We start from the raw sequence: 25,965 nt of genomic DNA on the forward strand, positions 1-25,965 counted from the left end.
ATTCAATATCAAACAATTCGCAATTCCAGTGCAACTAACTCTTCTATCTTTATTTCTTGATTTTCTTTCTACATCTGTTAAATTAAAAAAAAAACTTGTTTCAATCTTCAATGATAAGGAAGTTGTTTGTGACAAAGACAAGTTTTCATATCAAGACTATGATAACTAACTAAATGGAACAAGTGTTCGCTACTGTTCGAGAATTGAGTTCTTGTATTTGACTACAATCAAACAATTCATATTGGGATTTGTTTGACCATTTGCTTTAGCACTGTCCATGTGACCTTAAATTAATGTGACCTAAACATGATTCATGAATATAGTACTCAAAGAGAAGGTCAGCTTAATAAATTTAACTACTATCATCATGAAGTCTTTTTCTAACAGGAAATATTTATTTTAAATAATATAGTTATGACATATTTTACCGACCCTCGAAACTTGCCGCCCCGAGCAAACGCATGTATTGCACATGGTAGAGCCCGTCGTGATTTCAATGGGAAACACACTCTTCCTCTGTACGGAGCAAACACGAATCAGGTGCGGATTCACACGGATAATGCGTCCACATATATCCTCTAGTTTTTATCATAGTATGAAGCAGGACATCGGAATCATTAGAATCAAAGCTATGACTCCAACCCGATGGAATTCTACCCATTTAGACTGGTAAAACGACTTCTACATCGTCACACTGGCCTATAGAAAACCTACAGGTAGGAATGAGGAAAAATGAGAGAATTCGTATGCGTGTGCTCCAACGTAGGAAATTGCGTTAGGAAGCTATAGTTCATAATTTGGTGGTCCAAGACAGCACAATCGATGGTGAGAACACGGGTTTTCATGGGTATAGTACATCGTCAGCTGTGCCAGGTCTATGGGCCTAACGTCAAGAGCAAGCAGTTCCCTCATATTTCCTGCTCCTTATTGCACACCATTGTTACGGAGCGTGGGTCCCGAAGCAACTGATTCCAGAATACAAAGCAAGGCGGATGGGAAATGAAATGAAATCTTTAGTTTTACGTCCCACTGTTATGCCGGTTAGGCTAAAGGAAACGGTGATGATGGAGATGAATGAAATGGTGGAATGAAGAAAGTGGGAGAAAACGGGAGAGCCCCGAGAAAACCCACGAGCACGGTGCTTGTTCACCACAAAGTCCACACGGCGCGAGCTGGGATCGAACTAGGGACCCCAAGCACCGGAGGTGAACGCTCTACCACTGAGCCCCCCGCAAGGCGCATGGGGTCAGCATTGGCATTTTTGCAACGATACAGCTTAAGATTGATTTTAAATGGCGCTATGCCCTTTGCATTAAAAAACTTTATCAATGCTCGTACTTCAAAGCTTAGTACAGAAGCTGGAATAGGAACGTCTATTTTCAACCATTACCACGACTTTACTGAGAGCACTAGGGAAGTGCTGTTGGCGCATGCGGACCTTACTCTCTCACTGCACTCAGTTGCTTCGCGCAACACGGTTTCCTAGCTATGGGACGCATGGGAAAGTTACTTTCCGAATGTCCCTCGTATAATTTAGTTAGAATTGAGTTCATGTTTCAACTGAGGGATTTGTAGCTTAGCACTCGTTGAAGAATTAGATTTTTTTAAAAAAGAATTACGGGGAATTACTGGTTTCAGTTAAGTTACATAGTAACTTCAAAACGAGTGAGTGTCACATTCTATCATTGTACGAACGGCGTTCGTTTTTTCTTCTTTCAGGAAACATCATTGAGTTCGTTATTACAGTTGGAAGGAAGTAGTACTTAAGTCTGCCTTCAGGTGGAAGAACAATACAGAGAAGTGTAATCTCTGGAAACTACAGCACATTTCACCAACAGCTGTATGTACGTGAGCAGACAAAATGGAAGGTGATCAGCGTGGACAGCGCTGGACCTCGTGGTTTCTGTGGAAAGAGGGTGTTCAGACTGAGGAAATTGGTCTCCAGCTCATGGCAATGCAGCCAAGTCTCGTCGCCAGTAACGGGTTTGGACTTCTGGATTCTGGCTGTAGCATTGCAGAAGAACACTGCTCACGTCCTTGCGCTGTTGTCTTTGTGCTGCATTCATGGATTTGGGAACCCCCCTCTGGCAGACACCTTACCAATCTTAAGGTGTTCGTGCACTATGCGGTGCAGAGTGATTTTGGCAAGTATTGTGGCCGCCTCCAGTTCCATGATCGTGATGCATTTGTTGTACTGAATAAACTGCTCAACTCTTGAAATGTTCACTGGTGTCACAGTCACTTTCCTTCCAGAATTGGTTCCATTGATGTGCGGCCACTGCCGTCCACTCAGTTGTATACGGTTTTGCGTGACGGTACGCACTCCCCATACACTGTCACCAATCGTCTGTGAATTTCTGCAGTCTATACACCCTCTTTCTACAGAAACCACGTTATCCAGCGCTGTCCTTGCTGATTACCTTCCATTTTGTCTGCTCACGTATATACAGCTGTTGGTGAAATGTGCTCTAGTTTCCACTGATTACACTTCTCTGTATTGTTCTTCCACCTGAAGGCAGATCTAAGTACTACTTCCTTCCAACTGTAATGACGAACTCAATGATGGGGCCTGAAATAAGAAAGTGTATCTTAATATTAAAGGGCAAATTAACTTATTCTACGTACCATCTTCATACTCGATGTATGACCGCGCAGAACCACTAAACCCTGTAGTTCTTCTGCTTGAGAATTGTCTCTCGGTTAGTCCTTGAATTATCGAAGGAGCTGGACGATTTTTCTGTAATGATAAATAAGTTTTCCTAGTTCTTTCATGTAAGAATGATTACAAAAAAGGATAAATATGACATTATTTGAAGACAGTAATTAAGTTTCGTAAGAAAAGACATGATACAAATTAACAAGTTTGCTTAATCTGCAGAAGCGGATATTGACTTAAGTCACATCGATCAAAATTTCAACCTTATCGTATAGAATCTAATATTCTAATTCTTGTATGCATGTAATATAGGGGTAACATAAATAACAAAATTAGAATATAGAATTTGGGCATTAAACAAGACTTCTTCCCTTACCCTGTAGATTGTAATTTTAAGTTTTACTTATGTGACTTCCCTCAAGACCCGCCACTAATAACATGAAAACATTGATTACACAGATATATATATATATATATATATATATATATATATATATATATATATATATATATATATATATATATATATATATATATATATCTCTTCTATCTATCTATCTATCTATCTATCTATACAAATGACGAGTCAATACATAAGTCTCAAAAATGGATGGGGAAAAGAAGTCTCATAGTCATACCTGAAATATATTTCGTTTATCAAACCTGTGCATTTAGGAACATATCCCAATGAACTACGTATCCTTCCAAGCCACACCCAAGGAAGCTCGGCTTCCGTCGGAACCGAAGTCGGATATGCCTACATCATCTTCGAACTGGTGACCACGCAGATGTTTTCTCAGGGGGGCCGAAGACGTGAAAATCACTAGGGACCAATTCGTGGCTAGATGGTAGATGTTCCAAATATTCCATACCGAATATCTGCAACAGCCTTTGAGCTACTTTGGTTGTATGTGAGCTGGCATTGTGATGCAGGAAAATCACATTTGCTGCCACATTAATCAGATCAATTGGACATTCGCGCAGCTTCTGTAGAGTAGAACAATACCATGCGACGTTTACTGTGTCACCATGATACTGGAAGTTTATCAGTGGACGTCCTGCACGTCCCAAAACATGATCAACACTTTGGGTTGAAGGACTCATCTTGAATTCGTTGATGGTTGGAAAGGAGATAAACTGCCATTCAGTAGAAAACCGCCTCTATTCAAGCTCCAAATTGGTGAAGCTCTTTAACTTCCGGGCATCATCTGTGTAAAAAAAAAAAAAAAAAAAAAAAAAGCACTGTCTTTTAGAAATATAGGATTTGAGTTGCTGCAAGGATGGCTCATTCTGCAAATTTTGTGCTCGTCTGCCAACTGGTGGTAGATCCATTGGTCACACTTTATGGAATTTAAGCTCTCAAGAATTGTAGGCGTTTCATGAGAGCAACATACAGTATCAAGGATCTTATAAAATAGAGGATCTGCCCTTACAACAAAAGCTTGAAGCCATACGTCACAGTTTCGCCACCCCTACTCTTCCCACTCCGCCCAATAAGATCGCAATGTTTTGAGCCAACAATCATGGCAGATACGAGAGTAGCCAATCAGATGTGCCTATGCTCGGTTGTTTTATGGCTTCATCGATTTAATAGGATGAAGATACATATAGGCAGATCCTCTATTTATAACATCCTTGTATAGTATGTACTACTTCGTCATGGTCATACGCCGGGATTAAATGCATAATTAGTCCCGTATGCTGCGCTGTTGGTATTGATTCTATACTTTACGAAACGACCAAAAGCTTTCGACTTGTGAATTTACCTTGTTCCTATTTGCATTTCAGGATCCGGTTGTACAAAGTTTTCCGTCATATACACTTTTCACCCTACATTGACCGTATTCATGATACGTCGCTTTATGGACAGTTCTGTGGTCCATAGAATGAGCACTCTCCTTTGTTATTCTTCATGTGTACCATCTCTCAATACAACCACAATCTTTCACATTACTACCATTGACTAAAGATATCGGTAGGCTCCAAGGATATCGGATGACCTTTCCTTTTGCTCTTACTCTACTGATAGCTACCGGGAAACCATGCAAATTGTATACAAGATGATATTCATTATTTCGAGTTTTGCAACTTATTTATTGGACCATGCTTATATATGCACACATGGTATATCAAAAGCCCCTTACCATAATTTTTAAAATTCACATGGATGTTGTTCCATTGAATGATAGATAGGCGTTACACATTAGGCTCAGGGGGACACTTTTGGGAATATATCACACGGACCGGCGTCATATTGGGTTTGGAATTTTTATTATGTACGATAGGTAGGTAGTATGATATATGATCATGGGCTATAATTTTCTCAGGGTGTCAAATATACAATCAGATTTCATGTAACTTAATTTAATATAAAATTATTGACAACTGAAAGTTACGTTTATTTCTTTCTTGCAGGTGTGGAACCATGTCTTTAACATGTGAGGAACGTATTCAGATAATCAAACTCTGAGTTCGAAGGAGTACTCGTGCAGTAGCTACTAATTTCAACCTGCGTCATTCATAACGTGATCCTATCACTACGGAGCGGAACTTCATGTGCTAAAAAACTCAGAAATATTTATTTATTTATGTGCTATAAATTTTGAAAATATGTGATAAAGTCAGAAAAATATGTGACAAAAACAAAAATATTTCGCAACAGAAACTTAAATATTATGTGTATTGTGAACATCTTAAATTCAGTTTTAAAATGCTTACCTTCTAGCGAACTATTCTTTGGAAGCGTTGCAGTGGACCACCATAGTGTTCTCGAAGTTCTCTATTGTAAATTTGTGACGATTATCCCTAAAAAAAGCATCTTACATTGCGAGAAAGATCGCTCCACGTCACAAGAAACAATTCTCGCATATTTGAAACACGAAATTTCACTAACACTGAAATTGACCACATCTTCCTTCACCACTTCCCCTTCCAAAACACGTGCAATTTTACACAATGTTTGAAAACCTAAGTTTTATAAAAAAAAAAGTCTGTAAATTTAGACATTAGCTTATTAGCTTCAGGAAGTTCTTTCAGTTTCGTTTCTACTGTGCGGATTTCACCCACAGAAGCTGACAAAGTGTACGATAACGATTCAAGTTTTTCTATGCAACGAGAAGAAAGGACAAGTTTGTTGAAATGAATGCTAACTCGAGTTTTACGGAGGGATCTTTTAACAGTTCTTCTAGAATTTCTGTAGACGATACTTCGTCTTTGTCGAGATCATTTACGACAGATACGAATTGTTCAAAGTTCTGGGCATAACACTCAGCGGCGTCCAACCAAGTGCCCCATCGCGTAACTATGGAGCGGGTGGAAGAGGAACCCCAGGACATTTTTGATTAAAAATATCTATTCGTGTAGGTGACTTGGTAAAAATTTTCTTTCCATTTGAAACTAGTCTATCGACCTAGGGACAAAGAACTCTTATCTTTTCACATATTCTATGCAACGAATGAGCCACACAGGTAACATGAACCCTTTTGGGGTAGCTAACAGCAAGGCCTATTGCAGCTTCTTTCATGTAAGCTGCAGCATCTGTAACAAGAAGAACATTGCCAAATTTTATACCTTCTGGCCACAAGTTGCATTGCTTCGTTGAAAAGCCTTGCTATCGTTACATGTGTAGAAGCAGATAGCTCTTTACACACTAGTAAATAATTTTTCGTCAACACAGTTTCGTCATCATTACTTAGCACTCCTACAATCACGTTTCCCACTTTTTTCACCACTGGAGTCTGTAGTTTCGTCCATACTTACCCAAATATTTTGATGAGCACATTCCGAGCGAATGTGTTATAAAGTTTGCTCGTGACACCTGTGCAGATAAGTTTTTCGTCAGGCGGTTCGCAGTTCGTATATTTCACGAGAAACTTTCGTAATTCAGGGTTCTTTAATTAGAACAGTGTAATATCTGCGGATACAAAATCTCTACACAAATCCATTGAAAAACCGGACAAATTTGACGGTTGATCAGAACTAGACGCAATTGGTTGACCGATAAATGCCTGTCTCTTGCCCAAACGTGAAGCAGCAGCAATATGCTTCTTGCTCTCCAAACGCTACGTAATTTGTGAACGTTGGTCAGCCGCGACAGATTTACCACACGTTGGCAAAATAACACTTTGCCATCAGTAGAAAAAATATCTTTATTTTCGTCACAGAACTTCTGCAAACGAGATGAAACACTTGCCCTTTAGTTGAGGCATTTTACAGTAAGGAAACACACACACTGTGCTGAAGCACTACTCAGAACAGAATAAACGAAAATACACGTAGTGAATTAAAAGTCCTGCAATGTTGTAAGTGGCTTGTGACTGGGTAGAATTCCCTTAACAGGACCTTACGTGTAGATTAAAGTAAGGTGCCAGAAGTCTGCTAGTCAATGTACTCAAAAACAAAACAAACCTTACACACTCGATATGAAAGAGGTGTGGGAAAAGTATTTTTTCTTTCGAAGACTTCGGTGTAGGAGGCCTCAATAAGAGATTTTATGTTTTTAAAACTAAAATTCTTAAAATACGTATTTACATACGGAAAACTGGAAAATATGTGTTTTTATGTAAAATAAAATTTGCTGTGGTGACATACAAGGATATGACCAACATTTTGGCAAAAGAAAGGACCTTTATCTCAGTGCAGGAAAAAACATTTATTTAAATAAAGTTCCGTTTCCTGGCTATCACATGTTAGAGTGTCACAGTTATTAATCAAATTTGTGGACAGGAGCACAGTTGTGGACGGACGTCGTAACGAACGACTGCGGACAATCACGGACGAAGCAACAGCTATGTCCTAGCTTGGCCTTGCGGAACACACGTTGTTAATCAATGCATTGTGAGATGAGACATAGTTCAATGCACAGGGTGCTGCACAGTTATAAAAGGCATCTTATAAGATCCAAATGCAGCAACATCTCTCCGAGGATGATCCTAATCGCAGAGTGTAGTTTTTATTAGCTACCGAGCAATTACAGCTAAAGTCTAACTTTGCTATGCAGATACTTTATTTGAATGAAGATCATTTTTATGTAAATTGGGAAGTTAATAGCGCAACATGCGCTATTTGTCATCTGACAACCCCGCTTTAAAAGAGCCTTGCAAAATGATCGGTGCAGAGAAGATTATAGTATGGGCAGGCATATGGGGAACATGAATAATTGGCTCCTTTTCAATTCCGAGAACTTTAACTGTAGAATTATACCTCGTGCTGTTATAGGGATAGATACTGCGAGCTACGATGTCGGAAGATGGTACGTTCCGCTGACTTTTTCACAGGATGGCGCTCCCCCCATTATGGCGTCGTGGTGCATCACTACTTGGATGAACAATTCCTTGGACGTAGATTGGTCAATGTTGGCCTGTTTAATGACCTGCCTGACCACCACATCGAACACAGTGTTACAGTTATTAATCAAATTTGTGGACAGGAGCACAGTTGTGGAGCTTGATTTCTACCTTTGGAGACATATTAAGGCTATGGTTTATGCCGAGAAAATTCGTAATCTGTTCATCTGAAACAAGGTATCGCCACTGCCTGTGCGCAAATATATGAGAAATTTGAAAAACTGGTTCTATGACTAATACTTACAAAGGTAACAGTGTACGACTCAAAAGTGTCAGAACTGAGTACAACATTGTAAGAGTGTGGGAAGCCATGCTTAATAGCCCCAAAAAGTCATTTTCTCTGTTAGATTGTGAAGCAGGAATACCTGAAGGATTTCTTCGACAAATCATGCACCATGGTTTGGACTTAAAACGATATTACATCCAAATTGTGCAAGCACTTACTGACGCCAATAAAATCACCCGCGTACAAATGGCAGAAGTGTTACTGGAAATGACAAGAATCGATCCGTATGTACGTTTTTTCTTTTCCGGCGAGGGAACATTTCATATCAATGGTCGTGTTAATACACATAACATGTGGTTTGGGCTACCCAACATTCACATGAAGTGAGGGAACACATAAAGGACTCTCCAAAGGTAAAAGCATAGTGTGGTGTTACTTGGGAATAATAGACCCCCATTTTTTAACACTGCAATGGCACTGGTTCCTCTTATTTGGAACTGGTAATTCATTTCGTGGAAACCAACCTCACGCGGTTACTTTCAACAATACGGTGCACCCGCACACTACCACGCAGATGTTCGTAGTTACCTGGACAAGACATTTGGTAGACGATGGATTGGCTGGCGTGGTCCACTATCACATGTGCGAAAATTACCAGACATAAGTTTGTGTGATTTCTGGTTACGGGAATGGTAAAGGAGCATGTGTACGCAACTGAACCGGTAGACATGTAAGACCTTCAACAAAGAATTTCAGCGGTGATACGCTCTATACCACAAGACATGTGTTCAAAGGCTGACTGGTGTACTGAATGGTCGACTGGATGCTCGTACGTATTAACGGTTCTGGTTCATAGGTTGAAGGCGTATATTAAATGGGCGTGTACTTCAACCTTATACCTATCAGCGGTAACATGTTTTGCTGGACCTTGTGTATACCTTCCAGTAGCGAATAAGATACAACTTTTTCTTTATAGAGTCAAGAAAATGAAGTATGTTTTATAGGCCGATACAGACATTTTGGCTATTTCAATTCAAATAATTTTTTTTGGATTCTGTGTAGTTTATTACCTTCTTTCCTTTTTTAATAGTGTACAGCAGCATTCCATCTACGTTGTAGTTCAGTGACCCAGTACCTGCAGTTTGGGCGTTTTTGTGGACGCAGACGCTCTATAGTTGAAGCCCTTTAAGGATAAAGATGTTATTTTACCTATATTTTGAAATACTGTGTTGCATTCTGGCGGTTCATGCACGTGTTATATGCTAGTTATGCCACGCAATACATCATTTAGTGAGTTCTGCTCTATGTGCAGATATTTAGAAACGAAACGAACAAAGTTGTGAAAGTCCCCCTTCCCCCCGCGAAATATATAATACAATTTGTTACATACTACTTTCATCCTCTAACTGCTTCAATTATTCCGAGACACACATGCATTCCTACCTTTAATTAAACATTACTAAGTGCGCACTATTTTCTTGGGTAAAATATATTTATTTTAAAATCTTATAATGTGCGACTTTGAATGCCATCCCTAATTTTGCCATTCACGCCATGCATGTTAAAATTAAAATAAATAAAACGTTTAGCATATAAAAGATATCAGCTTAAAAATTATCTATAGTTTTTTTCTCCGGGCCATGCGTGATGCAGTCATGCTCCACGCCCGGCCGGTCAACCTGAACGGAAAATAAACCTACAACTATGACCACCGGCCTTATAAATGTATCCAAATGAAATCTTCAATTATAATTCTTCAAACGCCGGTCACATATGACAAACGCGGCTTGAGTGAAAAGCTCTATGCCGGTCCCAGATGACCCCCATGGCAGACAAAGTGTTCCGCAGAACAGAAATGGAACATTGGGCCTCGTCTTACGCGTCGGCAAAGTCGGTAACATTGCAAAGGAGGTATATACACGAAACAGATATATATGTATTAAAAATAATGATTTTTAATAATCATAACCTATAGGAAAGTATAGAAAAGTTCTATAAACAAGAGTAATCAATAATATGCAACTCTACTAATACATGGCAAACAATGGCGGATCCAGTTCGGGGCCGGACGGTTAGGTCCCCCAGTATTTACCTTCTAGATCTGCCACTGGTGTCTCAGTTTGTGCGTCACGCTAATCCTAATAATAAATAATCACGCTACATGCGCTGTAGCTAGCTTGTATAACGAAGTCCTAAATAATTACATAAATATAGTACGGATTTTGGGATACTTGATGGGGAAAGTAATAAATAAATAAATAAATAAACAAATTTGTTAATTGCAAACAATTAGGACTTTTAATTAGGCACGATTTTAACTGTAATATACAACAGGCAGAAGGTTCGAGCAAAACCACCAGTCCTAATAAATTGAAGTTTGGTATCCTAATAGTAGTGCACAATTTATTAAGGCATTTATGAAGTTAAGGCACACTTGTATTTATAACACTTTAAGATTTCTATTGTATAGGAATTTCTTAATTATTTTTGCTACAAATTAAATACTAGTTACTACTAACCATTGGTCCTACTGGATCTTCCTGTGGTGGGCCGGCCTCTATAAGAAGATTCTTTAGTGCCTCAACATCCATACCAGTTTCTTCCGCAAAACTACTGAGGAAATTCATGTATAAAGGATACGAAAGCGCTTGCTGTCTGCAAACGAGGTAAAGATCAAATTTTATTTCAGATTAAATTCTGCCAGTAGCGAGCTTCAATTTTATTCTTTAGCAAGAACTATTCTTAGTCATCTCTCTCTTCAATTTTTTCAGCAGTGAAAAGATTGAAGACTCATAAGAAACTAATACATGCTAGTAAGTGCTAGAATAGGGAAGGAAATGACAGAGAAGAATGCAATTGGAAGAGGAGTTTGACAGAGATCCTGTCTCTCGCCTGCATTAGTTAATATTTGTCTAGAAGAGATAGTAAAAGAAGGAATAGTAAATAAACAAGACGGCATTTTGGTAGGAGGTAGAATGATTAAATGTATACGATTTGCAGATAATATGGAACTTGTGACGGGATCTGAAAAGAAAATCAATAACATGTTAAAAAACTTCACGAAGGCTGTGAAGAATATGGGATGAAAAGAAATGTTAGAAAGACAAAAGCCATGGTGACTAGAACGAAGTAGTTGTCAAATATTAAAGTAGGAGGGAAGAAAATAGAACAGGTGACTACTTTTCCATACTTGGGTAATAAAGTGGGAACGTGAAATAAAAGCAAAAATAGGAATGGAGAAAGAAGCCTTTAGGAGGAAGGAAAATCTATTTTGTAGTTGAGAAAAAGACTCATAAAATGCTCGTGTGGAGCATTGAATTGTATGGTCAGGAACATGGAAATTACGCAAAAGGATGAAAATCGATTGGAAATTTTTCGAAAGGTGGGTGTAGAGAGAAGGGAGGGAATTAGCTGGGTTGAGCGAAAAACGAATGAGAGGATGTTAAAGTGGCGGGGGAGAAAAGAACATTTTTAGATACTATTGAGAAGAGAAACTGGTTAGGACATTAGCTAAGAAGAAATTATATCCTGAGGAATGTACTAGATGGTATGCTGGAAGGAAAGAGAGAGAAAGTGAGAAGGTTTCTATTGATGTACGATATCAAAACAGAAAAATCGTACTTGAAGACGAAGGGGTTAGTGCAAGACCGTGGAGCATAAATGCTTCTCAGCTGCGGCAAGTGACCTGCCGATGATGGCAGAATAACTATGATGATGATGATAATAATATGGTGATGGAACGAATCACGAAGTTCGGAAGCAATCACATTTGTGATCAACCAATCCGGTGTTTCTAGAAAACCAGATTGGTCTGAATCACCGGATCTGAAAGGATCCGTACAAAATTCATGACTCAAGTGGCCAGATGACTCATTCCATCACTGATAACGGCATTTGGTATTTATCTGTTTTGTTAAAACAAACAAGCAAAAACCACAAAGCTCATAATTAATAGAAATTGAATGTAAGTGAGAAGTCTTATATTTACATAACATCTTTAACACAAAGTATTTCACATTAAGACCATATTTAGGGGAAAATTTAGGGGAGAAGAGGACGGGTGTGAAAAACAAGACTTCATATTAAAATACTTGAATATTTATTAAAATGAAATTTTGTTTAATGTCAACTTGAGAATTTTATGAGAGGTTTTGAATTTCTGCCCAGTGCTCAGAAACAACACTTTTTTTTTGGGGGGGGGGGGAGATGGTGATTCCTGAAATAAAGTATAGGCCGAACTGTGTACAGAAATGGCTCCTGTCGGCTCTATGGTCAATCAAAAATTTGTCGGAAAAATGGGAAAACAGACATAACTCGAGAACAGAATGCCAAATAAAAAGGGACATTCATTATTTTCACTCGCAAATGTCATTAATGAACAATTGGAAGTGAGGCAGGGCCAGCGCAAGAGTAACTCCGAATAAAACTAAGAAATTCCTTGGGTATTTTACCGAAAGTAAAGGCAGAAAGTAAAGAACACCCCCCATCTATGATAGGTCATAAGAGGTCCAAATGCTGGATGCAGATGAGTCTCCACAGTTACTAGAATTCGAAACATAGGCTATGAGACATGATGTTCGGATAGAACACCAAGGAACTTTGGAAATACTTCCTTACACGATGACACGAAGAAGTAGGGATAATTCCTTAGACGATGACATGAAGACACTTTGGACAATCATATGTGCACAAATGCGTCAATTCGAAGCTATAGTCTACCGAAAATTTGGCAATTGATGCTTAAAAGGACCAATCGAATGAAGTGGCGAGAATGGAGTGTCGGATCAAGGTCGATTAGAAAGGTTTAGCAATTATTTTTATCTCCAGATTCCATTAATATACCAGTAGATGTAGGACAGGAGTGCATTATCAGTTTTGCGATTCTAACGCGAACAGCAAAGTTTCAACAAATAGTGAACGTGAAATTTTGTATGAAACTTGGCAAATCTGCAACCAAGACATTGCACTTGATGTAGTAAGTTTACGGCAATGCTGTCATGAGTATTGCAAAGTGTTTTGAGTGGCGTGCGCTCTTCAAGAGCGGAAGAACCTCACTGGAAGGCAACGAGTGATCAGGAAGATCAACAACGAGACCAACACCGGAAAATGTCGAAGCCATTTCGCAACTTGTGCACGAGGATCTTCGAAGAACAATCCACAGCAGTACTTCCATTGTCAATGTGTCATATGGAATAATTCAGTAAATCCTCACATGTAATTTCAACATGTACCATGTAGTTGCAAAACTAGTTCGCAGGTCGCTGACCCAATAGCAGAAGGAATATCGCGTAGATGTCTGCCAAGAAGTCCTTCAGCGTGATATAGCTATGGATGACCTGCCTTTCACGTCCAAGAGCAATACAAGTGACTAAACTTAAGTGTACGAGTATGATCCTGAGACAAAGCAGCAGTCTTCTCAATGAGAGAGCCCATAACCTAAACGACCGAGAAAGATAAAGCAGGTCCGCAGTTCAACCAAGTACATGGTTATCATTTCTTTCCACATTCGCGCCATTGTGCATTGAGAATTCGTCACAAACGTGGTCAGACCGTCCACAGCGAGTTCTAATATCAGGTTTCAACTCAACCTAATCTCACTTCCATTCGCGTCGTACTGTCCAGATTTTGCTCCTGAGGACTTCGCCATTTTCCCACGGCAAAAAAATCAGTTTAATGATAGCCGTTTTGATATCATTACGGAGACGTAAATCAAATCGCAAAATGTGCTTGACATGTCTCGAGAAGTGAATTTCCAAGATACATTTTAAAAGTGACAAGAACGCTGGGAAGGGTATTGCTGTGCAAGGGGATTACTTTGAAGGTGATAGTGTGTACACTTAGATAAATAAAGTATTTTCTTGTCATCAAAGCTAATTTCAAAAAAATTTTTAAACCTACCTTGTATATCGATGTTCAGCATTATTACATACTCAATCATATCTCTAACAAGTAACAGTTCCCAAGTGTAACAGTCGGATTTTGATAAAATTTGGCAGGTAGATACTCCACATAAAATAGACGAATACGTGTTTTAGGGGACAAAAGCCCCCATCCAAAATTTTGAAAATTGACGCTCAAAAGGCAAAAACAAGTGGATCAAAGTGAACGAAATTGTGCACAGATATTGTAGACATAAAATGAGGGGAAACGTGTTTCGTATTTTCCTGGAAAAACGGTTAGGTGAGGGATGGACCCCTCCAAAACTTTGATCACGAAATATCAAAAGTGCTAATAACAGTATGTCAGATGTGTGTAAAGGACATGAAGAATTGTAACGAAACTTTCTGTATGTACAATACACCATAAATAAACGAATACTGTTTTTTTTTTTATTTTCTGTGGAAAAACGGTTTCAGGGGACAAAAGCCCCTATCCGATATTTTGGAATTTGACGCCCGAAAGGCAAGAAGTAAACCAAAGTGAACGAAATTGTGCACAAATATTGTAGACACAAAATGATGGAATACAGGTTTCGTATTTTCCTTAAAAAAAAAAAGTTTGCGTGGGGCACAGACCCCAAAACTTGATCATGAAATATCAAAAGTGCTAATAACAATATGTCAGAAGTGCTTAAAGGACATGAAGAATTGGAACGAAACTTTCGGGAGTGACAATAGGCAAAAAATAAACGAATATGGGTTTTTTATTTTCTGCGGAAAAACGGTTTCAGGGTCGAAAGCCCCCATCCAAAATTGTGGAATTTGACGCATGAAAGACAAAAACAAGTGGACCGAAGTGAACGAAATCGTGCACAAATACTGTAGACACAAAATGAGGGAATACGGGTTTCGTATTTTCCTGAAAAAAAAAATGTTTGTGTGGGGCACAGACCCCTGCAAAACTTTGCTCATGAAAAATCAAAATTGCTAATAACAGTATGTCAGAAATGCTTAAAGGACATGAAGAATTGGAACGAAACTTTGGGGAGTAACAATAGGCAAACAAATAAACGAATACGAGTTCTCTATTTTCTGCGGAAAAACGGTTTTAGGGGGAAAATCCCCCACCCAAAATTTTGAAAATTGACGCCCGAAAGGCAAGAAGAAATGGACCGAAGTGAATGAAATTGTGCATAGATACTGTAGACATAAAATGAGGGATACGGGTTTCATATTTTCTTGAAAAAGAAAAAGGTTGGGTGGGCACGGTCTTCTCCAAACCTTTGATCACTAAATGTCAAAAGTGCTAATAACAGTATGTCAGATGTATGTAAAGGACATGAAAAATTGCAACGAAACTTTATGTAGGGACAGTACACAAGAAAGAAACGAATACGTATTTTTTATTTTCTGTGGAGGAACAGTTTTAGGGGCAAAAGCTCCACCCAAAATTTTGATAGTTGTCGTCCGAAAGGCAAGAAGAAGTGGACCGAAGCGAATGAAATTGTGTGTAGATATTGGATATGTAAAATAAGATCTTTCGTGTTTCACAACTGTCTCTATCCAATTTCTTCAAATTTGGAAGATCAACAGCACAAGAAGTATAGCGTATTTTATAGTATTTCAGGAGGCGCCTTGAACCCTTACAATTTTTTTTCCGCATAAACAAAGTGTCGATTTATTTCCTGTTTACTGCTGATGTGCTAAATTTGAAGCAAATCGGATAGGGACACTTGAGAAACACGAAAGGCCTTATTTTACATATACAATATCTACACTTACTTTCATTTGCTTCGGCCCACTCCTTCCTGCGCTATTACGGTAATATTTACTTTTTTTTGGAGGAGGCTTAGGCCCCAACACTGTTTTTCCGCATAAACAAAAAAGTGTCGATTTATTTCCTGTTTACTATTGATGTGCCAAATTTGAAGCAAATCGGATAGGGACACTTGAGAAACAAGAAAGGCCTTATTTTACATATACAATATCTACACTTACTTTCATTTGCTTCCGTCCACTCCTTTTTGCGCTATTACGGTAATATTTACTTTTTTCGGAGGGGGACCTAGGCCCCAAAACTGTTTTCCGTACAAATTAAAACAGGTTTCGTTTATTGTTTTGCAAATTGTCACTATACGAAGTTTCGTTGCAATGTTCCATATTCTTTAGGAACTTCTCACGTATATTTATTTGCACTTTTGATATTTCGTAAACAACGGTTTAGAAGGTCCGTGCCCCACCCAACCGCTTTTTTCCAGTAAAATACGAAACCCATAATACCTAATTTTATGTCTACAATATCTGTGCACAATTTCATTCACTTCGGTCCACTTCTTGTCTTTCGGGCATCAGATTTCAAAATTTTGGGTGGGAGCTTTTGCCCCTAAAACCGTTTTTCCGCAGAAAAAAAACATATTCGTTTATTTCTTGCGTATTGTCACTACACAAAGTTTCGTTGCAATTCTTCATGTCCTTTACATACATCTGACATACTGTTATTAGCACTTTTGGTATTTCATGATCAAAGTTTTGGAGGGGTCTGTGCCCCACGCAAACGTTTTTTTCTTCCAGGAAATACAAAACCCGTATTTTGTGTCTACAATATTTGTGCACAATTTCGTTCACTTCGGTCCACTTGTTTTTGCCTTTTGGGCGTTAAATTCCAAAATTTTGGATAGGGGCTTTTGACCCCTGAAACCGTTTTTCCGCAGAAAATTAAAAAAAATAGTATTCCTTTATTTTTTTCCTATTGTCACTACACAAAGTTTCGTTCCAATTCTTCATGTCCTTTAAGCACTTCTGACATACTGTTATTAGCACTTTTGATATTTCATGATCAAGTTTAGGAGGGATCTGTGTCCCACGCAAACGTTTTTTTTTTTAAAGGAAAATACGAAACACGTATTCCCTCATTTTACGTCTACAAAATATATGCACAATTTCTTTTACTTCGGACCACTTGTTTTTGCCTTTTGGGCGTCAACTTTCAAAATTTTGGATGGGGGTTTTTGCTCTCTAAAACAGTTTTTCCGCAGAAAATAATAAAAAAAACACGTATTCCTTTATTTCATTTGTAGTATCTACCTGCCAAATTTTATCAAAATCGGAGTTTTACACTTGGGAAGTGTTACTTGTAAGTGTAAAAGTAATGGGAGCAGTTCACTTTGCCATTTACTTTTCAATTCACCTTGCATATTTTCAGAAACTTCAGTACGTATAGGTGTAGTGTATAACACATAGTCAAGCACCTCGCCTGACAGTTCACCTAACCAGAATCCTTTTACTAGATTCAAATGGTTTGATTTTTCATCCGTCGCCTAATCTTTGCGAAGCTCTGATTGGTTCATTCTATGTCTTCTGCTATTCCTTTGTTGCAACAATTAAAAAACAAAATATTTCCATTTCAGTACTGAATTACTGATTGTCATTACATTTATATTATTATTACTTGTATCGTGTTTATTTCTGTAAAGCATAAAATGACACACATGTAATATCCACAGGATACGAAAAATATAGACATTTTTTTGGCCCACTTTCGTACATGGCATTATTGAACCTAAATCTTGTGGGAAAAATTCCATTTTGCCGAATTTTTTGTCGTTCATTTCTCGAAAAGGGATAATGAGAATTTTCCTCGAAATTAGCAGCATACCTGGGATTTTTCATACTTCACCAATGCCAATAAAATTCTCTATGATCGATAAATAAACTGTGTGTTCAATAAGCTTGTAACCAGTCTTAATTCTCGAATTTTGTTACCGAAAAAAATGCTTGTTAGAACGGAAATGTTTTTGACAAGTGATTTGGTATCGTCCGAAAAAGGATCAAGGAACGTTAATTGTACCCTGGTATTCCGAAAAAAGAAAATAACGGAAGAAAGTGAAAAAAAGTAAACGAGAAACAGCCATTTTCTGAAATGTTCCACATGAAATGATTGCAGATTGTTCAGTGGAAAATACCGTTTTTCTATTATAATTATTGAGTAGAAGATGGTGATGGCTCAAACGCGTGATGGTAACACTAAATTCCGACAACAAAACGTACGTGTTTTCGTCAACAATTTCATTTCTTTCTTTAGAGTAACGAAAATTCTTATTCGTAAACTATTTGTAAATGTAGAAGATCAAAGATCAAAATTTACGGATAAATAACTCATATCTTGAAGACAATTAGTGTCTTAGAGGAGCTTTGTTTTTTATATTTTATACAAGTTTTTAAATATTTGTAATTACTGTAATGTGGGAAATTCAAGAGCAAAATGAGACTTTCTGCCTCTCAAGATGGATTTTTTTTTTTAAGTTTCAGGTTGGCATCACTGCTCTTAATAATAATAAGAACTTAAGAGCTGTAGAATCACTATCTGTATCGTGTCTGAAATAATCTTAAAAATGCATATAACACCACAATGTCACTTGTGCAGTGAGGTGAGTGAAAACATGCTTTCAGAGTGAAAAGAAGTGTGAATGGCTGGCGTGGTGAGGAAAATGAACAGTAAGTTGAAATTTCCAACATGTCCATATCCTGAAATATTATATAAAAGAAAATATACCCAGAAGAAAGAAAACACAAACCGGAAGAAATAAATCGGAAAGAAATACACTTATCCTTCAGTTTTACGGATATAGATTTAACAGACTTAGGAAGCAACTTACAAAACATAGAAGAGCCAATTTAATCTGAAAGTCCTTATTTTCAAATACAAATGTAGAATTTACTATACTACGAGATGTGATCAAAATACGGTGAATAATTCTATTAGAAACCAAGTAACAAGCTTACATGGAATTTAATTTAATCTGCTTAAAAGTACTGCCCTTCGTTAGCAATGTACTTCTCTCAACGTTTAATCCATAACTGAAAGCATTTCTGGAAGGGTGTTCAGCTGCTCTGTCGTGTCCTCCTCAATGCCAAACGTTTTCCTTCAAGCACGGTTTTTATTTTTGAGAAGATTCAGAAGCCGCGTGGTGCTATATCGGAAGAAAACAGCAAATGTGGACAGAGAGGAATATTTTTTTCAGCCAAAAACGCGTGGATCAAGAACAAAGTGTGGTATGGCGCGTTTTCGTGGTGAAGAAGGAAGCCATTTGCCCATTTAATCGGTGGTTAAAATACTTTTCACGGACCCATACAAAATGTTTAGTTCTTCGGAAAGCTCTTGAATAGTCATTGCCCTGTTTGACAAATCATTTGTGCCACTTTTTTGCAAGTTTCATCTGTTTTTGACTTTGAAGGACATCCCGATCATTGCTCGTTTTCAACCGAATCCTTTCCGCTTTTGAATCGCTAATACCAATTGTAAACAGTTTTCAATGCCACTGCTTTACCATCATATACTGATTTTGACATTTCGTGAGCTTCTTTGGCACTTGTTTTTCTTTTTCAGCGTACAACAGAACTGAATGTTGACACACGACAGACACTCTTAACAGGTCCTCACTCTTCTGCCTCTGGAAGCCAACTAACATGTCACAAGTTGTTCAAACTCGACATTGACTGTATCAAAGGTTTAGGCTATCGGTCACTTTTGCTACAGTCCTAGCTCTGGAGTGGGTTGAAAAATAGTACTAAATTGAAACAATAAGGGCTGAATTCATTATTTTATATTTTATTTTATTTATATTAAATTCGTTATTCAGTGTAATTCATGGATCTAAAACACGAAACTAAAAGAGATAAAGTTCTAGAACACTCCTCCTCCTTCTTCCAAGAGTCTTAATCAAGAAAGTGCTCGTTTTAAAAATATCCAAATAGGAGGACCCCGAACAACAGTGCAAGTAGATGAAAGTTTTCTCGCACGTAGGAAGTATAACAAAGGCCGCAAATTAAAAAGGAAAACAGTTATCATCTTTGGTATGTATTATAAGGAAACCAAACTGCTTTCACCACAAAATTTCCACCTCACTCGCAGGGGCGGATCCAGGACGGACTTCTGGGGGGGCGGTAGGTTGTAATGCTGCTACTTAGAGCTACATTTAAGAGCTCCAAACTCTGGGATTTGTTTTATTTATATATAAAATAAGAAACTTTCCTATTCTGGGGGGGGGGGGCGATCACTGAATGTAGCTCTGGGCTTCTTTCTCATCTCCATGCGCTGCGCGGGTGCGCCCATCTAGCGTAATTTGTTTCCCGATATAGTTCGAATTACGAATTTTCCACACAAAGTTCGTAGCGTTATGCGATGCAACGTCATAGAATGAATGTTCAACAGCATTTTTAAGAGTCCATCCCCCCAGTATGAGTAACGTGAGATGTAGGAAAATTCTTACTAACACTTTTAAAAATGTGACAAGTATTTGTTATATACTACTGAATTGGGTAGATTTGTACCAACTTTTTCACCAAAGGGGCTAAAATGTCAAAGTGGTACCAACATTGCATTTTAGCCCCTTTGGTGAAAGTGGTACACTCAAAGTGGTACCGAATTTGGTATAATTGTACTAAGTGTGGCAACATTGCTATCGGTCTTGCTAGTTGAAATGTATACATCAATAGATGGCACTGTTCAATTACATTCACCGCACTTTTTGATCACACCTAGTATAGTGTGGTGTACCAGGTATTTTACAGTCACTGGATAATATACTTGATTGAAAGTACAGTACTATATTTTCCCTTTTCTGAATGTAATTGTGAATATTCGCAATCCGAGACTTAATGTCAGAAAATGAACAATCGGCAACATTGGACAACTGTTTACCCTTTTAGTCCGTCAAAACGACTTATGAATGTAGTTAATTTCTTTAAATTACATTAGGTTAACTTTATAATGGCTACTATAAAAAAATAATTACTGTCGTACTTGAATCTAGCCCATACAGTGCTTGTGTCGTTCGTCGTGAAGTTCCTTCCATCAATTATGTTTGCTTGCTTCATCCACTGGTCGCTTTGATTCAACGCTATCGAGGTTCCATCAGATCGCTGATCACCAAATTTTGAGTACAACTGGAAATGCTCACGCAACGCAGTATCACGGGCCATTTCTTAAACAAGAAAATAAATAAATAAAACATTATTTAAAAAAAAAAACTTTAAAGCAAAATTTCGAGAAATAAATACTTACTGAATGTTCAAACTCACTACTATAGTAGATATAAGTATAGATCAGTATGATGGACGGTTTATTTCGTCAACAATAGGATAATGAAAGAATTTATGACTGGTTTCCATTGGTTTTATGACTGTTTTTTATGATTTTTTATGACCTGTTTTATGACAAGCGTAGATAAGTGTTTTTCACATTGGGGATGGAGGTAATGATAGAGGAACAGATTTCACCAAGTTGTTTAGGTGAATGACCTTTTTTTGTTTTTTTATTTTTATTATTATCGAACTTTGTGAGTTGATGAAATTATTTGGTACATCCATATTTTAATTCGATTTGTCAGATTGACGTCATTCTTTTACGCAGTTCTTTTTCTATGCAGTTCGTTTTCATTTGTGAAAACTCTGCTTACTTAATATTCTCCTAATTTTGTAGCTCGCTGTTAAACGTTTTAGCTGATAAAATTAATCTTGAACCCGTGAAGTATTTTTAGTGCTACGTGTTATTAACAGCGCACAAAAACTGTGAACAATATTTAAAGAATCAAAGATTGTTCATCTTATTTATAGTCTCCTAATAAATTATTCGCAACAATAATTAGTCCACTTCTATTATTAATCGGTGTTAAATATTCATTACTAAAACTTGTAACCCTACAAAAAATAATACGTAATAATAAATTTTATCATAGTACGTTTTTTTTAGCATATCGCAATCAAAAATTGCTTAGAGTTTCTATACGCTGTTAATAATACACACTACTAAAAATTCCTGTTTTCTAGATTAATTTTATCAGCTCACAACTTTTAACACCGAGTAACGAAGTTAGGAAAATATAAATAAGCAGAGTTTTCACAAATGAAAACGAAATTATTAAATAAATTGCATAGCAAATGGACCGCGTAAGATAATGACGTCAATCTGACGGGTCGAATTAAAATATGTATGTACTAATTAATTTTATCAACTCGCATAGTTCGATAATAAAAAAAATAAAAAACAAAGAAAGGTCATTCACCTGAACAACTTGTTGAAACCTGTTCCTCTATCATCACCTCCATCCCCGGTGTGAAAACCACTTATCTACGCCTGTCATAAAACAGGTCACCAAAACTCATAAAAACAGTCATAAAACCATAAAACCAATTGAAATCAGTCATAAATCCATTACCCTATTGTTGACAAAATAAACCGTCCATTCTATTTAGATCGACTTACTCTTCATCCGCTTGACCCAGTTTCTTAATTTAACCATATTTAATGGACAATTATTAATGATATGGAGGCATCAAATGAAGAAGTATATTCTCACTTCATGCCGATGGGGAATGAATTTGGACTCAGCGATTCTGAAACTATGAACATGACACAAATATGGGTCTTTTCGATTATTTTTCATATCACTCTCTGGTATCCTCTTCCCACTTGCCGAGAATGCGCTAGAAACCCAAGTTAGGTTTAGAGTTCAACGGGGCAGCAAATGTTTATGTGAAGCAATATGCTAGTTAGCTATTTATTTATACTCTGTTGATTCGCGTACAGCCAACTTCAGTTTTGTATAGAAGAATTTATGCGTGTGTTTTTTGATATATTTTTGTTGATTAGTATTTTATAGTTTTGGAAAATGCTTTCTGTAAGAATTATTATATACGCAACTATGTTAGGAGGTCTGGAATTACGAGGGCTATCCAGGAAGTAGATTACGTTTTGGAATAAAAAATCAACAAAGTATAGGAAACAAATTTTATTATATACAGATGAAAGCCACACACAAATACTACTTTTCGACATAGTCACCATTCAAATTAAGGCATTTATCGTAGCGATGTACGAGCTTGGAAATTCCTTCGTCGAAAAATTCGGCCGCCTGCGACTTCAACCACTTCGTTACCTCTTCTTGCAGCTGTTCGTCGTCATCAAAACGCTGCATAGCCAGCCACTTCTTCATTGCTGGGAATAGGTGGAAGTCGCTCGGTGCCAGGTCGGGACTGTACGGCGGATCAGGAAACAACTCCCACTGAAAAGATTCAAGAACTTCACGCGTGACATTTGCCGTGTGGGGCCGGGCGTTGTCGTGAATCAACAAGATCTTAGAGCTCAACATTCCTCTGCGCTTGTTTTGAATTGCTCTTCTGAGGTTTTGCAGAGTTTGGCAATACCTTTGAGCGTTTATTGTAGTGCCTCTTTCCAGGAAGTCCACCAAAATCACACCTTTTCTGTCCCAAAAAACAGTCGCCATCATCTTCCTTGCCGACATTGTTTGCATGCATTTCTTGGGTTTTTGGGGAGAACCTGTGTGCCCCCACTGCATTGATTGCAATTTCGTTTCACAGTTCACGTGTTTCACCCATGTTTCGTCCCCAGTAACGATGCGATCGAGTAAAGAGTCACCATCCTTATTGTAGGCGTCCAAAAAGTGCAACGCTGCAGCCATTCGCTGATTTTTGTGGTCCTCTGTCAAGATTTTTGGAATCCATCTTGCACAAAACTTGTGGTAACCAAGCTTTTCGCTGATGATTTCCTGCAACAAACTTCGCGAAATTTGTGGAAAACTCAAAGAAAGTTCCGTTATTGTGAACTTTCGATTTTCACGGACTTTAACATCGACTTTTTCGACAAGTTCGGCAGTCACTTTGCTGGGTCTCCCACTTCGATCTTCGTCGTGAACATTGGTTCGGCCATTTTTAAATCTTATGACCCACTGTCGCACTCCACCTTCAGTGATAATGTTGTCCCCATACACTTCACACAGCTGCCGATAGATTTCTATCGGTTTACAGTTTTTTGCTGTCAGAAACCTTATTACTGCACGCACCTCGCAGCTCGCGGGATTTTCAATTAACGCAGACATTTCAAACCGTCACAGTATCTTAACGGAGCACAGCACGAACCTCTCACTAGCACGGCTAGATGCCGACTGAGCTGCGCAACGCTCTGACCCCAAGATGGCCGCGCTAGCCCCGCCCCTAGCGGACACAGACGAAAACGTAATCTACTTTCTGGATAGCCCTCGTACTATATATGGAAAGTTATATTAAAGATAACTTATACAGGGTGTCAAAAGTCTGGATACAAACATATAAAAGTCGAACAGTGTGAGGAATCATAATGTGGTTTGGTATGGGGTGTCTATAGGTGACGGCGGAACTTATAGGAGGTATGGCGGCAGAGGCGGCCATCTTAAAATCCACCATCTAGGATTTGGGTTAGTTTTTCAAAGGGGAAGGGGATCAAGTCGCATATTATTTTACATTGTCTTTTACAGAGGAATACACCTGTGCAATCCGTTTTGCGATATCTTTATTTGTGTAGAAGTTATGACCTGTTAAAGTTTGGGACACTTGCCAGAGTCTGCATTACAGCATAATATGCTCAATATTACCTCCATTGCGCTGGATACACAATCGGAGTCTATTTTGCCAGTCCTGCTGCACACGTCGCAGGGTTTGTGGATCAACAGAGACACACGCCTCCTCAATATGCAGGCAGAGATGGACTACATTGTTGATTTTTTTTACCTCATACACAATTGATGATTCTACAGATAAAAGTGAGAGGTGTGAGACCAGGGGACCGTGGTGGCCATCCCATAGGACCCCTTCTACCTATCCAGTGACCTGGGAACTGTTCACGCAGAAACTGATTGACCTCAGTAGCATAGTGGGGAGGTCCTGTTGGAAGAAAGTCGGGAAATCTTCCTGCTGATTTAACAACGTTGAAAACACATAATCACAGAGCATGTTAAGATATCTCTCTCCATCAATAAACACCGGACCCACGATTCCTGTGTTCCAATCCCACACCAAACCGTCACTTTTCCACCACCAGTACATTTACAGGGATCCACCCACAAGGGGTTTCCACCTGACCAGTAACACTGATTCTGTTTGTTTACCTCACCTTCCTCATAAAAGTAAGTTTCGTCACTTAAAAACACCTGTCGTATGAAGTTCGGATTACTGTCGCACTGATCCAGGTCCCATTCTGAAAACTGTAAACGCCAATCAGGGTCATCCTTCGAGAGATGATGTTGCAACTGTAAGTTGTACGGGTGCGATTGGTGTGTGTGCAACACAGACAGGATTGAACGCTGACTGACACCGGATATTGCTGATAGCCGGCGCGTACTGCGGTGTGGACTTTTCATAACTGATGCTACAATTGCTGTATCGTCTCCTTGTCGGTGGCTGTTCTTGGACGTTCACCGTGTGGCTTGTTCGCTACAGAATCTGTTGCACGAAATTTGTCCAATAACTTGGAAACTGTCATATGTGAAGTGCCATTTCCCTCAGGATGCCGGGCATTGAAGTCAGCAGCAATCATTCTGGTACTATGTCCACCACTCATTAACACAATTTAAATGCGTTCCCCCTGTGTAAGTGCCATTGTGGATCACCTGCAGCGACAAAGAAAATTGATCACTCCCTGTAATTTTAAATTTCAACAGATCATAACTCTTACTCAAATAAAGATATCGCAAAACGGATTACCCAGGTGCATTCCTCAGAAAAAGGCAGTATAAATGATATGCGATATAACCCTCTTCCCCTTTGAAAAACGTAACACAAATCTAAGATGGCGGATTTGAAGATGGCCGCCGCTGTCGCTATATCTCCTATAAGTTCCGCCCTTATCTATAGAAACCTCATACCAAACGACATTATGGTTCCTCACACCGTTCGACTTTTATAACTTTGTCCAAGCTTTTGCTTCACTCTGTGTATGAAATATGTGCCGCTATTTATCTTAGTAACTATAAGCCCTAATGATATTTAGACACAACAGTACCGTCTCATTTATATATACGGCACGAT

General features: G+C 38.4%; 1 protein-coding gene and 1 long non-coding RNA gene across 4 annotated transcripts in view; one reads left to right on the plus strand and one right to left on the minus strand.

Moving 5' to 3' along the window:
• The window catches only part of LOC145674793 (uncharacterized), a 60,194-nt gene extending 54,790 nt beyond the window's left edge, over positions 1-5,404 (plus strand). The window contains exon 4 of the long non-coding RNA XR_014129030.1: positions 5,072-5,404. This is a non-coding gene — a long non-coding RNA (uncharacterized LOC145674793). The remainder of the gene's footprint in view (positions 1-5,071) is intronic.
• LOC145674791 (uncharacterized) overlaps positions 1-25,965 on the minus strand; it is a 146,753-nt gene that overhangs the window by 57,329 nt on the left and 63,459 nt on the right. For all 3 annotated transcript variants that reach the window (XM_081745006.1, XM_081745007.1, XM_081745005.1), the window contains 3 exons: positions 20,909-21,089; positions 10,747-10,882; positions 2,626-2,737 (listed from right to left, as the gene is read on the minus strand). In XM_081745006.1, coding sequence (XP_081601132.1) covers positions 2,626-2,737; positions 10,747-10,882; positions 20,909-21,089 — 429 coding nt within the window. The remainder of the gene's footprint in view (positions 1-2,625; positions 2,738-10,746; positions 10,883-20,908; positions 21,090-25,965) is intronic.

The sequence above is a fragment of the Thermobia domestica genome, chromosome 18 (assembly GCF_964235325.1).
Source record: "Thermobia domestica chromosome 18, izTheDome1.hap1.1, whole genome shotgun sequence".
NCBI classification, from domain to species: domain Eukaryota; kingdom Metazoa; phylum Arthropoda; class Insecta; order Zygentoma; family Lepismatidae; genus Thermobia; species Thermobia domestica.